Source organism: Blastomyces gilchristii (assembly GCF_000003855.2).
Source record: "Blastomyces gilchristii SLH14081 genomic scaffold supercont1.15, whole genome shotgun sequence".
Taxonomy (NCBI): domain Eukaryota; kingdom Fungi; phylum Ascomycota; class Eurotiomycetes; order Onygenales; family Ajellomycetaceae; genus Blastomyces; species Blastomyces gilchristii.
This window is the reverse complement of record NW_003101668.1, coordinates 145,918-169,348: the sequence shown is the minus strand read 5'-3', so window position 1 is coordinate 169,348 and position 23,431 is coordinate 145,918. Positions and strand designations below refer to the sequence as shown.

Genomic DNA, 23,431 nt, shown 5'->3' with positions numbered 1-23,431 from the left:
TGTGTGTCACGTGATATTGATTTTCAGGGGCTGATATTGACAAATGAGAGCCAATTGAAGAATGAAACATATCATTATTTGAGAGCTTACATAGTAGAGAGGATATTCTTAGTTCCTTGGATATTTTGTATGTATTCCAGCGGCTTTAATTCGAAGCTATGCTTTGCAGGTCATGGAAATAGGAGCACAAAAGTTATCAGCGTTCAAACAAGCTTCCATGCCCAAAAAATAAGTGACGTAAATATTCCTAATATAGCCGTCTTGAAGAAGTACAGTATATCCACCCCTCATAACTCAACATATCCAATCCATCCCACCGGGCCCCAGCTAATTAACCACACGTAACCGTATTAAACAACGTCATGACGCAACGCTTAGGGCTATCACAAACCCCACCCCCCTTACAGCAGAGCTGGAAATATTTATTCATGCAAGTTTTCCCTTCACAGAGCCATGGTTTCTCCCGCGAACAGACAGGTTTGTCGGCTCGTGGGCCCAGAGTCATCATGATATCCTTTACATGTGTCCGACGGCGATGGAGAGTGCTTCTGGGATTTTTTGTGGACTCTTGGACGGGGAGATAGTCCGGGTCGAGCGTGTTTACCATGACGCCTGGGGCGAGAGTGAACTTTTCAACGGGTGCATTTTTTGTGGCATTGGTTTCCGGTAATAGAGGGGTGGATGCACCTGCAACGAGGAAGATATGTAGGAGGATTGCAAGAAATATGTTGAAGCGGTTCATTTTTTTGATATGCCACCTAAGAGGTCAGCTAGGTGTGGGTATGAGAAGGGATGCAATTCTTGTAAAGTCTTCTAAAGAAATTCAAGCTCAGGAGGAGCCCACAGGAAGCAAGGTATGTCGTAGAGAGGAGTTGTAGCAAGGAAAGGCCACGGTTGGAAATTGAAGGTATATATATACCTCTCCCCCCTCGCACAGAGGGAATCAAAGCAGGCTGCGATTCACTATATCACATCTTGGATATCTCCGGAATGATAGCAAACGTGAGCGGTTTGTTTGTCCTGCAGGCCGGAATTTGGCTAGCAAAAGACATTTTCTGTCCAACAGACTGATAATAGACGTATGTTTTCGGCCATAGGTTATAGTGCCCTTGCGAGAGCGAATCTCTCTGCATCCTTGGGAGATATAAACATTATTGCCATGGGACATTGGGTATATATGAGATATCCAGGCGGGTAGCAAGACATAATAAATATGAATCTCCACTTTCCCCAGAGTCCTGCGGTGGATAAAGAATGAGAGCGTAGGTCAAAAAAAACCATATTGCAATGGTATTATTCCATTTCTCTGGAATACCCCGTTGTAGGGAACGGGCGAAGGGAGACTTCAAAGACGGTCACTGCAAACAGCAGCTCAATCGAGTGGGTCGCGGGGCGATAACGAACAACACCGCCGCTCCTGGAGCCGTATCACCTCCACATCTGGCGACCCCAAACTGCTGTTCCCGTCGCGTAGAGTCCGGAGTACAAACAGTATGATATCGCGGAGAAATCACGGCCTGAAGGCGGAGAACGAAGTTGGTTCAACCTCGGCTGCCCTGGAGGGTGGATTACATAACCCGCTCGGGCCAAGCACTAAACCCAATCGAGGCTAGTAACGGACCCTCCTGGTTCCTTCAAAACGGAAGCCGCGCCAAGCCTCGATGCCAAGACCCGGCGACGAAAAAACCGCTGGACGATATCGATCGGATCGGGCTTGCAGAATATTGTCGGTGGTGGTTCTTGTTTTTTCTTCACTTCTTCATCTCTCCGTTTCTCTTTCTCTGCCACATCCCCTTTTTCACTCTCTTCGCCCGCTGATTCCCTTGCCTCTGCCGTCGTCGCCGCCACCGTATACCCCGTCGTTTTCCCCCAATCCCTTCGTTAGGTGCTGCTGTTGCACAGGAAAAAAAAAAAGAAAAGAAAAGAAAAAAAAAGAAAATGTCTCCACCAGCTCTTGTTGCTCCCGGCGCAGGCTCTGCCGCAAAGGATGTGAAGAGAGAGTCCGGAATGGCTCGTCTGCTCGGTTCCGGTACGTCTGTTGTCCGAATCATCAATAGGAATTCCTTCTGTTAACGGTTTTTTTCTAGGATCCTCTGGCATTGCTGAGCTCCTTATTTTCCATCCCGTATGGGCCGTGTCTACAAACTCCCTCTTTTTTTCTGACTCAGGACATCCCCCAGCTAAGACTTCTCCTTCAATTCACTAGGTTGATACGACCGCCAAACGTCTTATGAGCAATCAAGGAAAGGTACAGTTATGCCCGGATATTCATCAATTGATAATGCTTGACGCGTACTCATACACAATCTCCCTAGATCGCCAACGTTTCCCAATTGAACAAAGTCGTTTTCAAGGACTTCGCCGACGCCTCTGTCGCTAGGAAGTTCACCTCTCTTTTTCCCGGTCTTGGATATGCTGCTGGATACAAGGTATGTTTTTTCACATGAAAGTCAGCCCTTCATTTTCAGTGCGTACTTTGAGTCATAGCTAATGTCATTTTTGCTCGCTCGCCTCTTTTAGGTATTGCAACGGATATATAAATATGGCGGACAACCATTCGTCCGGGATTATCTAGCCCAGCACCACGGCTCGTCGTTCGACAATGCATTTGGCAAGGGCACTGGCAAGGCGATCATGCATGCTACGGCCGGAAGGTAAGCAGTCCAGAACAAACCGTAAAAGATTGAGCACCTAGAATCAAAAAGAAGACCAAATGTCTAAATGTGATTTCTTTTCCTGCAGCTTGATCGGTATTGGAGAAATTGTTCTCCTCCCCCTCGACGTCCTCAAAATAAAGAGACAGACAAACCCAGAAGCATTCCGTGGCCGTGGCCTGTTCAGAATTATCAAAGATGAGGGAATGGGTCTCTACCGCGGTGCAGGCTGGACCGCTGCACGAAATGCCCCCGGTTCCTTTGCAGTATGTTTCAGACAAAAACACTCCCCATTACTGTAAAACATCATTCTAACAAAATAACCAGCTCTTCGGCGGCTCCGCCTTCGCGAAAGAATATATCTACGACCTAAAAGATTATAACTCCGCGTCTTGGCTGCAGAACTTCGTGGCATCCATCGTCGGTGCCAGCGCCTCCCTCATCGTCTCCGCGCCGCTTGACGTCATCAAGACCCGGATCCAGAACCGCAACTTTGAGAACCCAGAATCTGGCTTCCGAATTGTCAGCAGCATGATCAGGAATGAGGGCCCGACTAGCTTCTTCAAGGGGCTGACGCCCAAGTTGCTGATGACGGGTCCGAAGCTTGTGTTTAGCTTCTGGCTTGCGCAAACCTTGATCCCGGCGTTTGGGAAGGTTGTGTAAGCTGTGCGCTTTTTGCAGGGAGTATTCGTGGCGATGGGGCGGAGCGGGAGCTTTGCGACTCGCTATAGCGTGTCCAATTCCTTTTTCTCTTTCTGTTTTAATTTTCGGCTTCTACTGTATTGTTATTTTAACTACGCCTTTTTTCATGTTATATATAGAAAGAGTATACGTGCGTTAGGCTTTTTGTTGGGATTTTTATATACGGGCCTATGTAATTTTATGTTTGTCACTGCTCTACTCTTTGCTTCTTATGGTTATTTTTTCCTATATAGATAGCGCGTGGTTAAAATTCCGGCGTTGGAACATGATAGATCTATGTACATCTATGTCATAAAAGTTGTTGCCCATTCCCTCTCATCTAAACGGTCTTTTTTAGTCCCCAAGCGGCGTCCATCAGACAAGACACCCACGGACTGCTATATCTAACCAATTCTACCAAAACAGTATAGCACCTACCCCTGTAATTATCCCCTCGCCTATTCTCCATCTCTTGTTGTATTTCTTCGACCAGGATGTGATACCCTTATATAAGCAAAGACGCCTAGTTAGTGAGACCAAAATCTATGCCAAGAAATTCCGCTAGACAGCTCCGTCCAATCATCGACAGTCAACCCCCGAAGCATCAACTTATCGTCAATCCAAATCCTTGCGAATTCCCTGTGTGGATGGAATAGTCGCGCATTTCAACCATTCCCATTCATCCAAAACAAATATATATAGAAGGGTTTCCGAATTCTAGCAGAAACAATGCCTACCGCAGTGGCTTACCCGTACCTAATCTCACGGTAAGTATCGGCTCCATCCAACCAACAAATTCCCAGCCCGATCAGCAAGCCAACTCCGCCCTCTCTCCCAACTCGATTGCCCTCCATGGCCCTGCCACCCCTCACTCCTCCTACCAAACCTCCCTCTCGAAAAGACAAGCCGTATCTATGCAAGCAAAAAACCTAACACCAGCCCACAACTAACCGCGCAAATCCCCTGACCGACAATAGGATCGCCGACCCCCTCTTCGCCGTCTTCATCGGCTCTTCGGCCGCCTACGTGCGCATCCGCCGGGAACACAGAGCGAAACACCCCGAGCAACCATCTGATCCACGTTATCTGTTTAATCTTGGCTTGAGGAGGGTGAAGGGGTGGTGGGGTGGGTGGGAGTCTGTGTAAGGGGGGTTAAGTGCAAGTGGGAATGGGGGCCAGAGGGGGCGGGAGTGGATTGGAAAATAATAGATTGGAAGGGAAGGGAAGGGAAAGGAGAAGGGAACGGCGGCGCCAACGAGCTGACAGGACCCCAATGCATGAATGACAGGCACTACTGCGTTGAACGCTCCAGTCGCAATTCAACCAGCATCTCAAACTATACAGCCTACCCTACCCTACGGATCTACACGGCCTGTCCGCCTCATTCGTTCGTTTTGAAGAGAATATAGTCCCAACCAACATAGATCCCCCAGTCGCCAGGGGAATCACCGCAGGTTGGCTTGGGTGTTCTGCGGCGTTCATGTCCCCTACACCGCCAACTGCAATCGTTCCATTATCAGTGCTTAAAAGCTCCTCCTGTGCTCATATACCTCTCCACATGGAAAAGCAGCGATTTGATCGCTATCGTTGTCGTTCAGTCTGCTCCAGCACTGGGAGGGGCGGAGGTGTCGACATATTCCCGCCCTCCCGCATGGAACATATCAGCCCTATGCAATGCTCCAGATACCCTCGCAAGTCCCTGGGGAGACTTTTGTACAGTACTATATTTGCGTGAGGGATCACTGGAGATTAGATTACCTGCGCTGGGACAAAATCTTTCGATTTTGGCGTTCTACTGTATATATTGTATACTTGCTTGCGTGTTCATGATCTGGTCACCCGAAGGAGGCGTTTTGTTTGCATTTCATCTTTCCTGAGGAGCGAAATTTTAGCATCGCGTTGTTTCTTTTATTCTCCTTTATCTTTCTTCGCGCCTTTCAACCCCCCCCATAGGGCTCTTTCTGTAATGCGTCCTATTGGCCATTTTACCCATATTACCCATATTACCGCTGCGTTATCATCTCCCGCCGAACACAGCCGACCCTTCAGCCATGTACCACATAGGCAAAAAGCTAGGGGAAAACCTGCAAACAGACCACATAAGCAGCCCGGCTGGGAGGAACAAAATTAGGCAACAGGATTTGCGTTTTGGTTTTCTGTATTCTAACGCGACCAAAAACCCTCACTACTGGTCTTGTATTTAGATAGTTATTGAATACCGATCTCCGCAAAAGCTTAATCGGTATGGGTAATTATAGCGAGACCAGGCAAGGAAAAAAAAGAAAAGAAAAGAAAAGAAGAAAGAAAGAAAGTACCCGAGAGTAAAAAGGATGAGACGAGGAAGACAGGGGATGGATACCGCTCAATCCATCCCATCCCAGTCAACCCACTCACTAAGCTGCGTAAAAGGGCATGTATTGGTAGGCCCACGCGAAAAGCATAGGGCGGCGGGCCTTACTAGAGCAGTAAAAGAGCTACAACTAAAATATTAAACGGGATTTTGCAAACAGGTAAGCCGGAAAACAGAAAGCGTAACATAACAAAAGAAAAAACCAAGGTTAAGACAAAACGAAATAGAAAATAGAAGAAAGTGAGATCATTTATATCCCTAGCAAAGCAGACAGTAGAAGCAGTAACAAGGACAAACAAACGCCAGATACACATAAAATGCTCCCGATTGAGATCTCAAAGCCCCCGTGAATAGTTTCATATCGTGTCTCGTTGTCCCTGGCTCAGGCCTTTTTTGAAGGAAGATCCTGGCCTTCGCAAAAGGTAAATAATAGGGTTGCAGAACAAAAATGTCCCCAGTAAGCAAGTAAAGAAAGGCGGTGTATCCTTTGTATTTTTTTAAAGAATATTTTTTTCAACATTCACCGAACGTGTTTTCGCCGGAGTATCTGTATTAAACAATCAGCTGAGCTGTCCGACGCATTTTTTTGTTTCTAATTCAGATAATGGACGATAGGTAGGTGTGTAGGGATAAACATACGTGATATATAGGAAACCGTCCTCGTCCTTGTGCTCTTCATAGATGCTGCTCATCAGAGCGGCGGTGGGAGGCAGGACCTCATCCACGAAGATGAAGATGGCCTTCTCGGGTGAGAGCTTGATGCGCTTGCGGATGACGTAGACGAACTGGCCGACGGTGAGGTCTGCGGGGACGAGATATTTCTTCTTGTCGATGGTTGCGATGTCTGATTTCTCGACTTTTTCGCAGATTACCTGTTCACCGCCAAGTCTATATATTAGCACCGAGCGAACGGTAAAGAGTGTAAGAGTGTGTGGTAGGTATGTATATGGCATATATGTGTGTTATAGAGGAGGTATAATGTATAGGATAGTTGAGGGGGGGTGGACGTACGGGGATACGATCAGCATATTTTGCTCGGATGCGCTCAGCTTCTGCCTTGCGCTTCTCGAAGGGATGTTCGTCCTTGAACTTGGACCGCATGGTGGATGTGGGATAAATACTATGGATAGATGTTTGGCTGAGAGATGCAAAAGAGGTGTGGCGGCAGGTTGCCAAGGGGGGGGGTTAAATAGATGCAGTGGTTAGGAGCTTGGTATGAGAATGCTTGTTGGTGATAGATAGACGGAGACCGCGGTGGAATGACGATGGATGAAGTGAGCCCAGGAAGCGGCTCAGCCCCGCCTATTATATGCTGGTGACTAAGCAGGCACCCGGGCGGTGAATCACCGGGTTGGTTCCACGTGACTCTCGTGGGAACTACATAGGGCTAGCAAGCAGAGACAAGGAAAGTATTGGTACGACGTAGCGCTTACTAGGCACCGGTACTTGGCGGGGAACTGGGGCGGAGAAGGTACCAATACGGGATGCGAGTCATCAGGACCCTGCCCTTCCTTCTATCATGCGTCTCTTGCAGAAAACGATTTACACTCGGGGTACTTGTTCCTGTGTCTCTGGTGATGTGACATTTTTGATATGTCATTTTTGTCATTTCTCGTCCTCTTCTCGCTTGCTCCCAGGCCGGTGTTAGATGATGACTGACAGTCAGCGCCAAACTCAGATGGCCTCACCAGAGCTATAGTTTGTATACAAGGAGGGAAGAGCGAAGAGGGGAATCTAGAAAGTTTGTACATACAATGACTCGGTATCTTATTATTATTACTGCCGTCCCAGTCACTACTACTACTACTATTCCCGTTCCGTTCGTTATGTTCACTTATATCAGGCCACCTCGGACAATCTATTTATCCGACACACCGCGCACGTGATATCGGGATGTCCACTTCCCGAAATTCGGCTCTAACATTCAGGAACATATCCATGGATACAGATACCACCCAATGACCAATGCCATAATTGTTGATGGCTACTGTGGTATACCTTTGTGTCTAGCGACGTTAACTTATCTCACCGCTCATACGGGGAGCACCCGAACTCTACAAAATCCCTACCAGGATGGCTCCCAGGCGCCTTTATTCGTATTTCCCTAGGGCTATAAGCCGGAGGGTCATACCAAGGGCTCAATTGACCGGTCTACCAAAAAATCAATTATGTAGAATATCAAATGGGTCGAAGCCGCGACCCAACGAACGGGACACCGTTTGGAGACCATATCTCCGAATCAGCGTTGGCGTAGTCTTCATAGGAGCTATGATTTACTCAATGGTAAGAATTATACTTATATTCATCTCCAGATAAATGGATGTAAAGCTAATCCATACTCCCAGGTAACCGACGATAATGAAACAAACCTCGACGCCCCCACAATAGCCGAGTTAGATGAAGCAACCAAACGTGACACCTCCATCACCGAATCCTCCCCAATGCGTCTCCGGATGGAGAAGCTGATAAAGGAACACCAGCAGAAGATCGTGGATGAACTGTCCAGGATAGACGGCAAATCGTTCAAGGCGGACACATGGACCCGGCCCAATGGCGGCGGCGGCATCTCCTGCGTACTACAGGACGGCAACGTTTTCGAAAAGGCCGGCGTCAACGTCTCAGTCGTTTACGGCAAATTGCCCCGCCCGGCCATCGAAAAGATGCGTGCCGACCACAAGTCCTTCGTCGCCGCCGACGTCGATTCCCTAGACTTCTTCGCGGCAGGCCTGTCCCTCGTCCTGCACCCCAAAAACCCCATGGCGCCCACCGTGCACCTCAACTACCGCTACTTCGAGACCGCAGACCCCAAGAACCCGCTCAGCGGCGACAAGAATTGGTGGTTTGGCGGCGGGACGGACCTGACGCCCTCGTACCTATTCCCAGAGGACTGCGAACACTTCCACAAAACTATCAAGGACGTCTGCGACAAGCATGACGGCACATATTACCCGCGCTTCAAGAAATGGTGCGACGAGTACTTCTACATCCCCCACCGCGGCGAAGCGCGCGGCGTCGGCGGCATCTTCTTCGACGACCTCGATGCCGAATTCTTCGCCCAATCTTCCCGTTCCCAATCCCACATCAATTCACAAGCCCACTCCCACTCCCACTCCCACGCCTCCTCACAAAACGCCCAGGAAGCCATATTCTCCTTCGTCACAGACGCCCTCACCTCCTTCCTCCCCTCGTACGTCCCCATCATCGAAAGGCGCAAGGACATGCCCTTCACCCCCGCACAGAAGGAGTGGCAACAACTCCGTCGTGGGCGGTATGTGGAATTTAACCTCGTGTATGACCGCGGCACGAGCTTTGGGCTGCGCACGCCCGGTGCGCGTGTGGAGAGTATATTGATGAGTCTGCCGCGGACGGCGGAGTGGAAGTATATGGATCCCGTTTCCGGGACGAGGATTGACGATGGTACCTCGAGGGGTCCTAGAGGGGATGACGAAGGGGAAGCGGGCGATGGTGACGATAAGGTGAAGGAGAGGGAGTTGATGGAGGTGTTGAAGAATCCGAGGCGGTGGGTTTAAGCTAGGGATAATTTTATCCCCGTTCTCTCTTTTTTGTGGTGTGTCTGGAGTGGTGTTGTTGATATGCTAGACCAATGGGTTCCTCGGCTCCTTTTTTTCTCCGCTTTTTACACTCCGCCCTCAAGGGTATACTATACAATTGCAGTTGCAGTTGCTCATGGCTTGTCACCACTCACCCCGATATAAAAGAAGAAAGACTAAAATCTAGAGAGAGAAATATTCATGTACAGTACAATATGAAAGCTATCAAATGAGGCTTTTTGGGACAAATATAAAAATGTAGGATATGATTGTGTGAGGGAATTTTCCACATTGCCCTTGGTGTTTGGCTATGTTTTCAATCTTCATTCACTATAGCATAGCAGTATATACCGACACAGATGCAAACTTGTATATATCAAGCCGAAAAACCGAGATCTCTAATTGTAAACAAAGATATGAGAGGTTTATGATACTGAATTTTGGAGTGCTGGAATCTTGAATGTAAAAAGCGCCCAAGGCATTCTTTGCCTGTCTGTATATCAGTGAAACCAACCCCAAAAGCTACATCAAGGGACAGAAGAAAACAGGAAGGTGGTAAATGCCTGAAGAAAAATTCTAGTAAGAATGGAAGGGGGTATATAAATAAGTAGCTCTAGGTGTAGAACACGATGCAAGCATGTTCTAAATGTAAGGGAAACAAACACAAAAATGAGATTATATAACGAATGGGGCTAGGAGTGCCAGTAGGTTGCAGTGGTTTCTTTGAACGGATGAGGGTCACAACAAAAATACGATTTCTGAGGGCTGATTTATACAAAATGGCGGATCCAAAATGCCGAATACATCCAATAGGGAGGAAGGAAAATGGCGAAGATGAAGATAAGGGAAAAAAAAAAAAAAAAAAAAAAAAAAAAAAAAAAAAAAGAAAGAAAGAAAGAAAGAAAATGAAAGAAAGGGGGGAAAGGAAAACAGAAAGAAAATGTAGGGTTGAGAGAACGGGAACGCATGACAAGAACGTCTAATATATCAAAAACCAAGAAGAGAAAGATTTAGAGAGTAATAGGAAATGGCAGCCTTGTCTCCAAAATAACTTAGAAAAGCAAACAAAAACACCTTATTGTAAGCCTTGGTCCCGCTCGGTGTTTGTTAATCCTTCATCATTCCATGCAAGTCGTCGCTCCAACAACAAGCATGTATCCAAATTCACTCACCCCCGCCTCACCTGTGTACTTCTATCGCGATCGTATATATTTTAGAATATATATAATCAGTGTTTCATCATTATTTGCTTCTCGAAACAAGAGCTCGTTGCTTCGCAAGCCAGCTTCGATGGACTTCCACGCCAGTCGTGCTGGTGCTAGCTGGATGTCGGTATCGCAGCATGGAAACGTTGCCGTTCTGCAGGCGGGACTGCTGGTCATACCACGCGGATGATATGAGCGCGATCTCTCGGGCTTGGCGTTGGATGACTTGCATGAGGTTTTTCTATCATAGATGTTTAGTTAGAAAATATCTTACTTTCTGTCTCTTTTTGTTCCAAAACCTGCTGGGTAGCAGGAGCAGTATTATCATATTCTAAGGGATGGTCATGGTTATCGTGACAGATTCAGGGGAACTTATGATGTGTATACCTCAGCTTCTTTATGCGATTCCTGCTTCTCAGAGTGTTGAATCCGCTCCTGTAGAGACTTGATAAGTTCGTTTTGCTGGTTGATGTGCTGTTTGGTTTCCCCCCGAATCGTTCGGCGCCGAGTTAGCATTAGAACCCCGAGGGATGCGGTTTTTAAGAGATATATGGAGAAAGGAACGCTTCAATGTCACAACACAGTGGGACGGGGTCGACGATGAAAAATTGCAAATACAAGCGCGACGAAAAGGAGGAACCATTGCCAGAGTGCCAGAGCGCTCCGGATCTACGAATGGTCAACCTCTGGTTCTGGTTGTATTTATTGGATGTAGGAGGGGGAGTATTCAGGACTAAGACTTCCGGAAGACTTATAAAAAAGGTGCTTGCAAACAAGGAACAAGAAGGATCCTCTGCCAGCCCAGAAAAGCCGTTTATCAATTTTCCCACGGGGAAGATTTTGATAGAAACGAAATACGCAAAAGGAAAACATCGAAGGTAAAATGTTTATGAGAACTAACCTCTGCTCTCTTTGCCAGATTTTCGGCGCTCCGCTCCATGGTATCCGAGAACTGTCTGAGTAAATCGGTTCCTGAGAGCTGGGGCCCGTCCGTATTGTTGCTGTTGAATCTAGCGGCAACTTCATCAAGAAGTTTCTTCATCTCATCCATGGTAGCCTGGTCTTCGCCTTGCATTTCTTGCACCTTCTTGGTTAACCTGTCCCGGAGAGAATCACGCTCTGTAGATACCTCCTGAACAAATGACTGGCTGGTAGCAAGCTTAGTTTCGAGGTCCTGGATTTTGCTTTGAACGGCATGCACTTCATCCCGCATCTTTATCACGTCAGGGGAAGAAGAGTCGTTTGCCGCTTCAACTATGTCGAGTTTCTCCTTACTGATCAGGCCCACTTCAACAATGTCAGCAAGAAGTAAATGGTTCGAGTGAAATTCTCAAGCCCATGTATATATAACTCACATTCAGCTTTCGCCTCCTGAAGCTGTCGTTCTATTGCTTCCATGTCACCTTGTGCATCAGCAAGTTTCTTCTGAATGGCAGAATATTCATCTTGTAGCTTTCTATACGCATCACTGTAGTTTTTGTTAGAATCTGTGCAATATAAGGGAAGGTAAAATTCCCACTTCTCTGCAAATTTAGTACCAAGCCCAACTGTGGGGGATTCTTTCGCGGTGTCCTGGAGTTTGTGTGTTAGCGTTTTCCCTGATCAAGTGAACTAGAACTAGGTGAGTCATACACTCGATGGAGATATTCCACCGTTGAATTTCTCAAGCTCCCGTTTAAGCTCTTCGTTCTCAATTTTCCTAGAGCTAGTTAGCACTTGCACCGTTTACGAGATACATGACACTAACAGCTGCGCCTCTCGTCGGCCCACTTCGTCAAGATCCCTTTGGAAAGTCCCGTGTGCCTTTGGAGTTGTACTTCCAGGAGTAGTTGGGCTCTCCAGACCCTCGAGTTCCCGTATTCGGTCCCGTAATTCGCTGATAGTAGCTTCGTCTCTGGCAAGCTGATCTTCCGCGCTTTGAAGTCGTTCGGTGAGAGCATGGTTGTTAAATTCTAGCTGTTTCTTCACATTTTGAATCTCGTGGCGATCCTGCTCTATTCTTGGGAGGACGCGACGGTACTCCTCAAGCTCCACGTCCCGTTCAGATGAAGATTTCTGACTAATATCGCTATCTCGCAATTGCTGCTGTAGATCTTTGACCTTATTTTTAAGCGCGATATTCTCCTTTTCGAAATCTTGGCTAGCTTGGAGTTTCTGTCGATATTTCTCTGCCGCATTTGCCCGCCTGGAAAGCTGGTCTCGTTCGTTCTTCACTTCGTCGTAGTCATCTTGTAACTTTTGAAATCTCTGATTCTTCACTCGTAATGACTCGACTGTCATCCGTAGACTATCAATTTCGTCCTGAGAAGCCTGAATTTTGGCTTCCTGAGACGCGATAAGATCCTCCTGCTGGCGTGTCCTGCTTTCCAGTGTTTTGGCGTTCGGTATCAAATCTCCCTTCCCAGATTTCAGAGTCGTCAAGCGATCTTCCGTAGATGTGAGCCTATCCAGTACCATATCGTGGTTCTCCTGAAGTCGAGCTAAGCGGTCATGTAAGTCCTCCACTGTTTTCTCTAGCTCTTGCTTTTCATTGAACAGTTTGTCCTTTTCGGCCAGTACCTTTCCGAAGCGTTCCTCAAACCGTAGTTCTGGGTCCATTGGCATATCTCGTCTTGTGGAGAGGTCATTCCGCTCATAATCAAGTTCCTCTAGTCTTTCGTCCGACGGATTTTGTGCTTCTTGTATAATATCCTTTAGCCCTTCTTGTGTTGAAGTGGATAGCTTCTGCATTGTCATTATGTAGGCTTCCGCATTTGGCGAGCTAATGGCTGCAAGCAGGAATAACTTGAGCAGTTCGTTCGTTTCCTTTGTCGATGAGACTTCTGCGATGGCCTTTAGATCAGGTGAGATATTGAGCCCTGAAGGCACTTCACCATCGTTCTGGTTCCTTATATAACTGATCAATGCCTTGTGCAGGTGTTTTAGGTTCTGCCATCGCGGGACCCAGTGGTCGGAGGGTGAGCGCTCTGGTAATTCTCCAAGGAAGTATTGCGGGTCGATATCCTGAAGAGTATCCCAGAGGATAGAGCCATCGCTCAACTGGTCAATTGATCGGATGGTCGTGCCCAAACTAAAACTATTGATCCATTCGAGGAGGGTGGAGGAAATGAGGTCGGAGAGCATTGTGACGCGGGGTTGTACTGCACGAGTTTACACGATATGCGAGAAGTTCGAGCCAAAATGATCCCGCATCATGGCACGGTGAGCGAAAGGAGAGAGATGCGTGGGCAGCTGTTGGACCGTGTTAGTACATTTATTGGTCGTTAATAAGAGTGGCGGCGGCTCGGAGCGTGTAAGAAGTCACGTCGTCGACTAAGCAGCCAACACTATTTTAGGGGCACATGGACCCCTGGAAGACTAATTCCATAGTGATTATTTTAGTGACCCAGGGAAGTTAGAAAATGAGGGACAATTAAAATAGTATAATCTACTATGCGTACGGCACTCAAATTATCAAGTAGTGACAAAAAGGATAGTGGTATCTTATCATTTGTGCTAGCACATTTTCCATTAAATACAGCAGCTATATACAACGAAATGCAAGGTCAAAAAAGCAAAAAATAATAAATAAAATAAGGTATGTATGTGCACCTGTCTTGCAACGTAGCGTCATCACAGGAGAATGTCAGATACGTCATTGCATTCTACCATTCTTCGCTGATTTTACTAAAAACCAAAAAAAGAGATCATTCGGCAATGAGGGCGGGTAGCACCTCCATTCTAGCCAGGTAACAAATCAAGTGTAGAGTGGAATATTTGGTCGTATATCATGAGGTACCATGTGGCTCCCGTTCGACAGTTCACCCTGGGACAATTACAACTTATTGCCGCCGCTGGTCAGTTTTCCGTCAAGGGTGACTATCTGATCTTCTTCGATCCAGGGACGATGTTTGTCCGACAAGGTAGAAAGCGTATCGAAGACCGTCATGGGTGCAGTTGCGGCGAAACCCCTAGTTTCCAACATGTTTAGCGGGGGTTCTGAGCAGAAGATAATGTCCAGGGGAGGGGAGAGGCATACTTGATCAGTTCTAAATAGAGTCGTCGGTTAGCAGGAGGTCAAATCAGGCATCTATGAACGGGGCAGCCAGCGACTTACCGAATTTGTGAGTGATTACTCCGCCCTATTAAAACCATTGCAGAATAGCATTTGGTTAGATATCAAAATCGCTCCAAGATTAGGGATAGAAGGGGAACATACTGCGTCCTCAACGGCCTCCATAGCGGCGTCGATGACAGAGGAAGGGGTATCTGAAGGATAGCTGACCAGTATTGCCTTTTCTGGTCCCACTCCAGCGAAGGCGGCCGTCGCGATAAAGACCAAAAGTAAAGTAAAAATGTAGAGCTTCATAGTCTTATGCTTTAGCAAAATGGGGAGATGGTTAAGTGTTCAACAGATTGCTAACTGGAGGTTTGAGATCTTGAGATCAGTCGAGAACAGAGGAGAAGATGGTTTTCACGGGGTTACATGGGATCTCTCCGGTGCTGACGGGGAAAGCGTCCACAGGCGAGTCTCACAGATCAAGGCGAAATCTTACCTAGTCCTGCCTATATGACGCTGATGCTGGCTGGTTGAGTTCAAGGATATGGAACAGATCACATGACTTTCACGTGGTGACCGCTGACTCATCGCCTCACCTCTAGAGCCTCACTTCAACGTCAAATCCCTTCCAGCTTCAAACTTCCGGCGACCACCTCCAACAAACTCCAACATCACCCAGCTGCCTTGTGAATATCACTGGATAAACAGCTGCTGATACTGTCAGCGACCCTGTATTTGATCTTTTATTCCGTTGTACCTTCAATTGTGCTATTTATATTTCCCTTCGCCCCTCGCCCTCCCGTCATCAGCGTTACATCGCTGGCCAGTTCCCTCTTTGCCCCCTCGGCCAACATATCACCTACTATCGCCCAGAACCCATTTTCCCTAGCTACCAGCACGTTTACTGTTGGGATTTTTGGTATTCGTTGCTGAGAAGGACGGAGAAAAAGGATTAGCGGCGTTGTACGGTGGTCTTTATGGGTGGTGGATGATATAATAAGAATCATACATATATTTGCAGTTGGGGGGTTCACATCGGCCTGTTCTGTTCAGTTTTTGCAGAGAATAACTTAGCAACCATTCTACAAATTCTGTCCTGACTTTTCCTGTCAATCTATTCGCACTCTGAAATTAGCAGAAGATTGCTTCTTCGCAGGGAAGAAAAAGAGAGGGGAAGGGGAAAATCAACTGAAGACAAATAACCAAAAAAGAAAAAGAAAGAAAAAGGAAAGAAAAGAAGAAGAAAAAATATTCCATTCACAGTTCCTCCTGGCTAAAACCAGTCAGTATCGCAAACTTCCAAGGAAAATCTCTTTTACCTTTGTGCCTTGGTTACTTTTCCCTGTTCTATATCTTTTTTCATTGCTTTTCTTTTTCCTTTTACGATACCCGTCATTATCTGTTCATAATCTTCGCCCGATTACATCTATATACCAAGTGCCCAGCATGTCTACAGGACTTGCGTCTGATGAAGTTGCGGAAGATTACAAGAACTCGCTCGAGGACCTGACAGGAAACGATAAGTTCCAAATTAGCAATCTCACAGTGATTGCAAAGGAAAATACTGAACATGCGATGGCCATCTCCCGAGTACTGGAGAATCATATTCGGACAGTAGGTGCTTCGTCTTTGTTTCCTCGTTTCCCTTTTCACATCATGCTCGTCTTCTCATTGCTTAAGACTTTTCTCCCGTTCCCTTTCGTTGCGACCGCTTAACTCGAGCACTCGTAGCAATATTGATATATGCAGCTCTCTAACTCGGATCTTCATTTGTAGACTCCGCCAGCTCAGAAACTTCCAGCTCTTTATGTAGTTGATTCTGTTGTCAAAAATGTAGGAACGCCCTACACTCTATTTTTGGGGCGCAACCTCTATCAGACCTTCATGAACGCATATACGCTCGTCGATTCTCAAACCCGCAAGAAACTGGATGAGATGTTGAAAACTTGGAAAGAGCCTGTTCCTGGTTCCCTGGATACTAGACCTGTTTTCCCCGTTGAAATAACCCGCAGTATTGAGAATGCTCTTATCAAAGCCAGAACAGCCGCGCTTCAGAATCAGCAGGCAAGAAGCCAGCACGATATCCTTGGGCGGAATCGCGGAGTTACTACTCCTCCAACTTCTACTACCTGGCGGAACACTCCAACCCCGCCGCAAATTCCCCCACGACTTACCCAATCCGCCAACCAAAATATCCCCCAACAGTACCCGAGTAATGGGCACCAGCACTACGTGAGTGTCCAATCTGCAGCCGAGTGGTGTAGTCCATTCTCGAACTAATAATATCTTACAGCCGTCGGCTCAACCGGTTCAGCCATACGGGCAACCATTTCAAGAGTCAATTGACCTTAGCGCATTACACCGTGATATAGAGAGTTTGATCGCGACCGCTCGAGCTGACTTTGCAATTAATCCACTTGACCCTTCAATTCAGCAACGGCTAAAAGCTCTTTTAGACCTCCAGAACATCCTGCAGCAGCAAAAGCTACCGCAAGACCAGCTAAAGCTTATTCGAGATCAGGTATCTCAGCTTTCCCCGCAGTCACCCCAAGCTCAGCCTCCCCCTCGGGTTGTTCCAACTCCACCTATACCCCAGGCAGCTCAATCAATACAAAACCACACCCCGCAGCCGAATCTTCAAGCCCTTCTAAACCCTGCCACGATTGCGGAGCTTATAAAAGCGACAACAAACCAGCAAAGCCGAACACCACCACCACCGCCGGTGGTGCCTCATATTCCACCATTCCTACAGCCTCAAGCCACCAGCACTCCGCCCCCCCCCGCACCGTCTACAGCACCTACCCTTACAGAGAATCCCTTGATTGCCTCCCTTAGAGCTCGAGGCCTACTCCCGCCCCCAACTTCATCTGCTCCGCCAACACCCCCTAATCTACCTTTCATTCTCCCTGGGCAAGCGGGATATACACCACCCGCTGTTATTTCACAATTATCTAACCCATCTGAAGTCAAAATTAACATACAAATGACCTCAGCGTCCATCAGGATGTAAGCTCCCTTGTATAAAAATATAAAGTAAATAACTAGCCGCAATAGTCCTATACATTAACCGTTCCCTTTTGTCTATCTAGCCCGAGGCCGAACCTAATTTCTACGCTGTACGAAGAAAAGCCGAATCGATGCGGAACATGTGGCCGCCGCTTTCATTCAGATGATCAAGGAAAAGAGAAAAAGGCACGACACTTGGATTGGCATTTCAAAACTAATCAGCGCATGACTGAGGCATCCAAGCGAGGACAGAGTCGTAGCTGGTATCTGGGTGAGCGGGTAAGTAAAACTTGTCTTTTCTTTTCTCTTCTTCCGTTTTCTTTTGATAGCAAACCTCCTCACTCACAGCTAACACAAACAAACGCAGGAATGGATAAAATCCCGAGAGTACGACGACGATACCGGTGGCCAAACAGGTGAAGGTGCAACTTCCACCAACGGATCAGCGACAGATGCTGCTGCGGCTGGAGCAAAGAAATCATCGCAGAAGCCATGGATCCACGCACCCAACGACGCGGCGCTACGCAATGCACCATGCCCAATCTGCCAGGAGAAGTTCGAATCGACGTGGTCTGAAGAAGCGCAAGACTGGATCTGGCATGATGCCAGTAAGGTGGGGAGTCGTGTATATCATGCAAGCTGTTACTCGGAGGTTACGAGGGATGGCACGGCGACGGGACAGGGGACGCCGGTTGGTAGAACCGGGACTCCAGACTCTGTCTTGGGGAAGAGGAAAGCTGAGGTATGATAGTCACCCCGCCCTCCTCCTCCCCGGCTTGATAATTTGGAAGAAATCGCACGTATAGACTTGTGCTAACCTATAATCTCCCTCTCTCTCTTTTTATTTGCCTCTAGGAACCAGAAAGTGTCACAACTAGCGTTAGAATAAAAACTGAGCCTGCATCATGACATTTTGAAATCTTCAAAAATTTTCCTTCTCTTCTCAACCTTCCCCTGGGGCCCAACTTCCCTTCATTTTAGACAACTCCTGTATACCCTCCCCAAGCTCCCTCCCTCCCTGTCAACACTTGTCTTGATAACTCCTCACGCCGTGCTCACGCCGGCCTTATATACCCAATCTCCCCATCCCTCCATTTTTCTACTTCAGCGTAATGTAGTAGCTACTGATCGCATATAAAATCTGTCCGATACTTTCGTTTAGACCGTGTTTTTTATCTGTTATTAACTTTTTTTCGTTCACTTGTTACCATAGGATGGCATGGCATGGTATGTCTCATTCGAGGTCATGCCCTGATCTGTTTTATAGACTCAATCTTCGCAAGTCAAAAAGAAAATTAGTTTTTAGCCTTCATTATTTTGTGCTAGCTGCGTAAATTGTTTAGTGCTTCTTCCATCTATTTAATGGAAATATGGCCAGTTAGTTTTGCCACTAAATTCCAATTTAAAACAATATACTCCGTTCTTAAAGAGAAGAACCTCCACGTTAGGTACTGTACAACCAACGCACACATGTTTATTTCTGGTTGTCTTTGTCTTCTCGGTATGCCGAAACCCCCATAAGCGTAACACCGGAAAATCCAGAATGCGGGCCGATATTTTCCATTGCTTTCCCCCTCCCCAACCTCCCGAGCCGTAGTTTCAGTGGCTTGGAAGAGTACAGGCTCAGTTACATCGCTTTTTGTGGGGGAGGGGCAGGGAGCTTGAAGCAATGCAAGGATAGGTGGTAACCCTGTCAAAAACGTAACCCCGCTCATCGACATCGTTCATATATATTAATAAACCGGTCCCACGCATTTTGTCCTTGCATAATCTCCCTTTGGTTTTTACCGTCGGCTTACGAACGACGATTCCTTGCCTTCTTCTTTCTACCCCTAATTTAATATCTTCATTTGACGTATTCTTAATTGATCGACTGCCTGTATAACAATGGCGGAACCATATAATATTCGGTGGGGGTTTATGGGTACGTTGAAGCTGTTCAAATTCCACACCTCTCTGTTTGTCATTGCCAGCCAATGGTTGTCCTTCCATGGAGAGAGCTTCTATTAATACTTAATCGCATGGTCTAGCTACGGGAGGGATTTCCAAATGTAAGAGAGAAAATCCCATCAAACAAAGACCAGAGCAAATTAAAAAATACCATAAACCCCCTCGGGGGGGAGCATTCCCTACACCAAAATATCTAACATGAATACCTTCCACACCCAGCCTTCGCAAGGGACATGCTCATCGACCCCTCCCTGCGCAACGCCTCCGACATCTCCCACACAATCGCCGCCGTCGCCTCCTCCACCTCCCGCGAGCGCGCGCAGCAATTCATCACAGACCTCTCCATCCCACAACCCTGCACCGCCCACGGCTCCTACGAGGCCCTCGTCAACGACCCAAACGTCGACATCGTCTACATCGCCACGCCGCACTCGCACCATTTCCAGAATGCCATGCTGGCGCTGGGCGCGGGGAAGCATGTGCTGTGCGAGAAGGCGCTGACGACCAATGCGGCGCAGGCGCGGATTCTGGTTGAGACGGCGCGCCGGCGCAGGCTGTTCTTGATGGAGGCGGTGTGGACGAGGTTTTTCCCGCTGTCGGTGCAGATTCGGGAGTTGGTGGGTAAGGGGGAGATTGGGGAGGTGGTGAGGGTTGTGGCCGATACGAGTTGCGGGAGTACGGATCCGGAGGGGGACTGGGGGACGACGCATCGGATGGTGAATATGGATTTGGCTGGGGGGGTGCTGTTGGATGGTGAGTGTTAAGATATGTTTTCATTTGTATTAAATGTTCAATCAACTTCCTTGATATCCTACACCCTTTGCATACGAGGTTACTACTGGGACGTACTCCCACGCTAAACTCGCTGTATATATACAGTGGGCGTCTACTCCCTAACATGGGCCTTCCAAATCCTCTACCATACCCGACCCCTTGCCGAACGCAAACCACCAAGCACCATCAGCTCGCAAATGATCCACTACCCGGCCACAGGCGCCGACGAATCCACCACTATCCTGCTCGAATTCCCCCAGTCGACGCCCGCAGGCACGTACAAAGCGCAGGCGGTCGCCATGACGAACTTCCGCCTGATCTCCGACCTGGACGGGAAATGGTCCGCGGGCCCCACAGTGCGCATCCAGGGCACGCGCGGCGAGATTCAGGTCTTTGGCTACCCGTTCCATCCGGATAGCTTCAAGGTTATTCCGCTCGGTGAGGGGCGGGAGATCAGAGAGGTTGTGGGTGAGTTTCCCGGGCAGGGGAAGGGGATGTATTGGGAGGCTGATGAGGCGGCGAGGTGTGTGCGGGATGGAAAGCTGGAGAGCGAGACGATGTCGTGGGAGGAGAGTCTGGTTATTATGGATGTTATGGATGAGGTGAGGAGGCAAGGGGGGTTGAGGTATCCGGATGAGATTGAGTCGACGGAGTATCCGGTGGCGCTTGCGGGGAAGAAGGGGGTTTCTTAGGCTGTACAAGCAAATAATTTTTTATACATAGGTATTGATAGGTTGATGATTTCTTTTCTGAGGGTGTGTGTGTGTGTGAGAGAGAGAGAGAGAAATTACTGTCTTGGGGGGAAGTAATCTTTATCTGGGAGACGAGACGAAGCTCTGCCAGTCACCCAGGTACATTACATTGTATGGATATATATACCGTCTCTTTTAGCTATGGAAATCTACGAATGATATGAATGAAAATGACTTCTAACGTTTCACCATCAAATCAGCGTCAGCTCCCCAAGTGAAAGCTGCCGCCTTCCACAGAAAGTAATAAGTAGAAAGTGAAGGAAAAGGAAAAGAGTAGAAGATTCCAGTTTTTGGGAGGAGGGCAATTGTTTCCATTCTCTGACTATCTATTTTTGTATATTGGGGTGTGGGAATTCATTAAAATAGAGAGCACGAGGAGCGAAAAAAAAAAAAAAAAGGAGAAAAAGAAACAACCTTCAGAATACAAATCTTACGCCTCATCTTCCCATACACGCCAACCCCCACAGGTTTGCATTTTTTTTCGTTGACTGCCTCTCCGTCATGATGGTGGGATGGGCTGGTACATTCCTCCTTTTCCATTCTTCCTTTGGGCCTCAGTGACAAGCATTCTTCGAAGGAAAGAAAGAGTAGAGAGATAAACTTGAGATGGAGAACAAGACGGGCAGTCCATGGGTCGTTGAACAAATGCCTCACCAGACGTGCTGTGCTATCAAATTGACAATGGGGGACATTAAAAGGGGGTTGGTGGTTAGGTTTGAGCGAAGAGAGAAGAAAAAGGAATAAATCACGAAATATCAAGGGGAAAAAAAAAAAAAAAGAAAACTCTGGGGCAGATTGCTAAATCACAAAGGGAATGCTTCCCGTGTACTCTTACAGTCCAGTCCGTACAAGAATTGAAGATTGGAGATTTCGTTAAAAAAGAGAAAAAAGAAAAAAAGAAACAGCGTCTGCAAACATAACAACAAGCCCATCCTCCTCCCATTCATTATTATTGTTCATTTTAGCGAAAACAAACCGATCGTGTTCGGAAGAAAAACGGGCCGTATAGATTTTTCTTCTCAACACAAGGGTTGGGGTTTTTTTTTTTTTTTTTTTTTTTTTTTTTTTTTTTCTGAACTTCATGGCGATGACGAACGTGAAAGCTGTTGGCAATACGATTGGCGAAGAAAAAAACAAATCAGACGGCCAGTTATTTTGTTTAATTTAGCGAGCTGTGCCAGGGGCAACAGTCTCAGCGACGACGACATCCTCAGCGTCGGTGGTGGTGGACGAAACAGACGTAGCAGCGGCAACCTCAGCTTCAGCAACGGCAGTGTCGGTGTCGATGGCGGTGTCCATGGTGACGGCGGCTTCCTCCTCCTTCTTGGTGGTCTCGACGACGGGGGCCACCTCAGGAGTCTAAGACTATGGCGTCAACATACACAACCACCTTCGAAACGCGGAAATGTTATGATCAATTGGGTTGTTCCGAAAATGAAGATGAAGAAGAGAAGAAAGCAAAGATTAATTCTCGACATTGGAGTGTGCTGATGGTTTTTGGGTATGGTCTGGGAACAGGCTTTGTCTTTCGCGATGAAAAAAAGAGGATGAAAAGGGAGATGGGATAAACTTACGGTGCGACCGGCTTGCTCGTCAACAGCCACGGCAGAGGCAGTGGTTTCACCAAGATGACCAAGGTCAGCCAGGTTCATGGTGCGTGGCATGCTGCGGATTTCTGGGTAGATATCAACGGCACGACCGTCATGGCGAGTAATTGCTGTACGAGAATAAGGGGGAGGGGAGGGAGAGGGATATTTCTTAGCAAAGGCCCCGTTCGAAATCAACAAAAGGGGAGTGAATGACAAATCTCCTGAATGGGACATCAAAAGCCCCCCCCCCTCTTTTCTTTCTCTGGCATATTTGGTCCCATTTCACCAGAGAGAGAGAATGGATGGGAACAGGTAAAAAACTTACGACGCAAATTATGCATATCCAGATTCAACGTGGTCTGGGGGCTAAAAGTTGGCAGCAAATAAGGAGACAGAGCATCAACGAGTTAGCCGTCTGCTCACCAACTACCAAACTGGCACAAGCAGCAATGAAACACCAAAGGACACACACAAATGCCTTCAAAACAAACAACCCCCTTTAAAACAAGGGAATGGAGATGGGGATTCTATATCTGTCAATTCCCCTGGGAGACGAGGACACGAGTGGACTTACAACTGAGGAGACCCGATCTCCAACCCACGAACAGTGACAGACTCGTCATCGTCGTCCTCGTCGTGACGGCCGCAGCAGGAATAGGAAGTGCCCATTCCTGAAGACGCTGGCAGGTTCACTAGCGTTGATGCGGCTTGCTGAGGGATAGAGGACCTGCTTGATGAGGATTTGATCTCTCTCTAAGGGGTTCTGTGATGGATGGCAAACAATGACAAGAAGTGATGTGAAAGAGAGTGATGAAGAGAAGAAGAGAGAAAGAGAAGAAGAGAGGAAGAGAAAGAAGAAAAAGAGGGCAGCTGAGGGACA

At 47.5% G+C, this 23,431-nt stretch overlaps 10 protein-coding genes across 10 annotated transcripts; 5 read left to right on the top strand and 5 right to left on the bottom strand.

Moving 5' to 3' along the window:
- Nucleotides 1-49: 49 nt before the first annotated feature.
- Nucleotides 50-1,523, bottom strand: BDBG_06057 (uncharacterized protein). Its single transcript, XM_031722430.1, has one exon. The coding sequence runs from the start codon at nucleotides 740-742 to the stop codon at nucleotides 332-334; it is 411 nt and encodes a 136-aa protein (XP_031579656.1). The 5' UTR covers nucleotides 743-1,523; the 3' UTR covers nucleotides 50-331.
- A 156-nt stretch (nucleotides 1,524-1,679) lies between these two features.
- On the top strand, nucleotides 1,680-3,763 carry BDBG_06056 (mitochondrial carrier protein). Its single transcript, XM_002622830.2, has 7 exons — nucleotides 1,680-2,029; nucleotides 2,088-2,125; nucleotides 2,207-2,248; nucleotides 2,316-2,429; nucleotides 2,521-2,654; nucleotides 2,743-2,920; nucleotides 2,982-3,763. The coding sequence occupies exons 1-7, from the start codon at nucleotides 1,939-1,941 to the stop codon at nucleotides 3,315-3,317; spliced, it is 933 nt and encodes a 310-aa protein (XP_002622876.1). The 5' UTR covers nucleotides 1,680-1,938; the 3' UTR covers nucleotides 3,318-3,763.
- BDBG_06054 (autophagy-like protein 8) lies at nucleotides 3,478-7,457 on the bottom strand. The gene is made up of 3 exons (XM_002622828.2): nucleotides 6,697-7,457; nucleotides 6,325-6,557; nucleotides 3,478-6,232 (listed from the first exon to the last, which is right to left on the bottom strand). The coding sequence occupies exons 1-3, from the start codon at nucleotides 6,784-6,786 to the stop codon at nucleotides 6,199-6,201; spliced, it is 357 nt and encodes a 118-aa protein (XP_002622874.1). The 5' UTR covers nucleotides 6,787-7,457; the 3' UTR covers nucleotides 3,478-6,198.
- BDBG_06055 (uncharacterized protein) lies at nucleotides 4,065-4,481 on the top strand (the record flags this gene model as incomplete). The annotated part of the gene is made up of 2 exons (XM_031722429.1): nucleotides 4,065-4,102; nucleotides 4,313-4,481. 2 exons carry the CDS (start codon nucleotides 4,065-4,067, stop codon nucleotides 4,479-4,481), a joined length of 207 nt encoding a protein of 68 aa, XP_031579655.1.
- Nucleotides 7,107-9,988, top strand: BDBG_06053 (coproporphyrinogen III oxidase). Its single transcript, XM_002622827.2, has 2 exons — nucleotides 7,107-7,968; nucleotides 8,031-9,988. The coding sequence occupies exons 1-2, from the start codon at nucleotides 7,759-7,761 to the stop codon at nucleotides 9,213-9,215; spliced, it is 1,395 nt and encodes a 464-aa protein (XP_002622873.1). The 5' UTR covers nucleotides 7,107-7,758; the 3' UTR covers nucleotides 9,216-9,988.
- BDBG_06052 (microtubule binding protein HOOK3) lies at nucleotides 9,423-13,787 on the bottom strand. The gene is made up of 7 exons (XM_031722428.1): nucleotides 12,189-13,787; nucleotides 12,074-12,140; nucleotides 11,961-12,013; nucleotides 11,797-11,909; nucleotides 11,343-11,728; nucleotides 10,829-10,915; nucleotides 9,423-10,682 (listed from the first exon to the last, which is right to left on the bottom strand). Exons 1-7 carry the CDS (start codon nucleotides 13,562-13,564, stop codon nucleotides 10,479-10,481), a joined length of 2,286 nt encoding a protein of 761 aa, XP_031579654.1. The 5' UTR covers nucleotides 13,565-13,787; the 3' UTR covers nucleotides 9,423-10,478.
- An 8-nt stretch (nucleotides 13,788-13,795) lies between these two features.
- On the bottom strand, nucleotides 13,796-14,977 carry BDBG_06051 (uncharacterized protein). The gene is made up of 4 exons (XM_002622825.2): nucleotides 14,640-14,977; nucleotides 14,538-14,562; nucleotides 14,460-14,469; nucleotides 13,796-14,391 (listed from the first exon to the last, which is right to left on the bottom strand). Exons 1-4 carry the CDS (start codon nucleotides 14,787-14,789, stop codon nucleotides 14,256-14,258), a joined length of 321 nt encoding a protein of 106 aa, XP_002622871.1. The 5' UTR covers nucleotides 14,790-14,977; the 3' UTR covers nucleotides 13,796-14,255.
- Nucleotides 14,978-15,122: 145 nt separating this feature from the next.
- BDBG_06050 (mRNA cleavage factor complex component Pcf11) lies at nucleotides 15,123-18,929 on the top strand. Its single transcript, XM_002622824.2, has 6 exons — nucleotides 15,123-16,094; nucleotides 16,257-16,712; nucleotides 16,774-17,486; nucleotides 17,570-17,765; nucleotides 17,854-18,228; nucleotides 18,342-18,929. The coding sequence occupies exons 1-6, from the start codon at nucleotides 15,927-15,929 to the stop codon at nucleotides 18,393-18,395; spliced, it is 1,962 nt and encodes a 653-aa protein (XP_002622870.1). The 5' UTR covers nucleotides 15,123-15,926; the 3' UTR covers nucleotides 18,396-18,929.
- Nucleotides 18,930-21,195, top strand: BDBG_06049 (oxidoreductase). The gene is made up of 4 exons (XM_031722427.1): nucleotides 18,930-19,410; nucleotides 19,517-19,537; nucleotides 19,656-20,189; nucleotides 20,316-21,195. Exons 1-4 carry the CDS (start codon nucleotides 19,374-19,376, stop codon nucleotides 20,900-20,902), a joined length of 1,179 nt encoding a protein of 392 aa, XP_031579653.1. The 5' UTR covers nucleotides 18,930-19,373; the 3' UTR covers nucleotides 20,903-21,195.
- A 55-nt stretch (nucleotides 21,196-21,250) lies between these two features.
- Nucleotides 21,251-23,220, bottom strand: BDBG_06048 (uncharacterized protein; the record flags this gene model as incomplete). The annotated part of the gene is made up of 4 exons (XM_002622822.2): nucleotides 21,251-22,321; nucleotides 22,537-22,679; nucleotides 22,877-22,917; nucleotides 23,126-23,220. 4 exons carry the CDS (start codon nucleotides 23,218-23,220, stop codon nucleotides 22,127-22,129), a joined length of 474 nt encoding a protein of 157 aa, XP_002622868.1. The 3' UTR covers nucleotides 21,251-22,126.
- Between the last annotated feature and the right edge of the window lie 211 nt (nucleotides 23,221-23,431).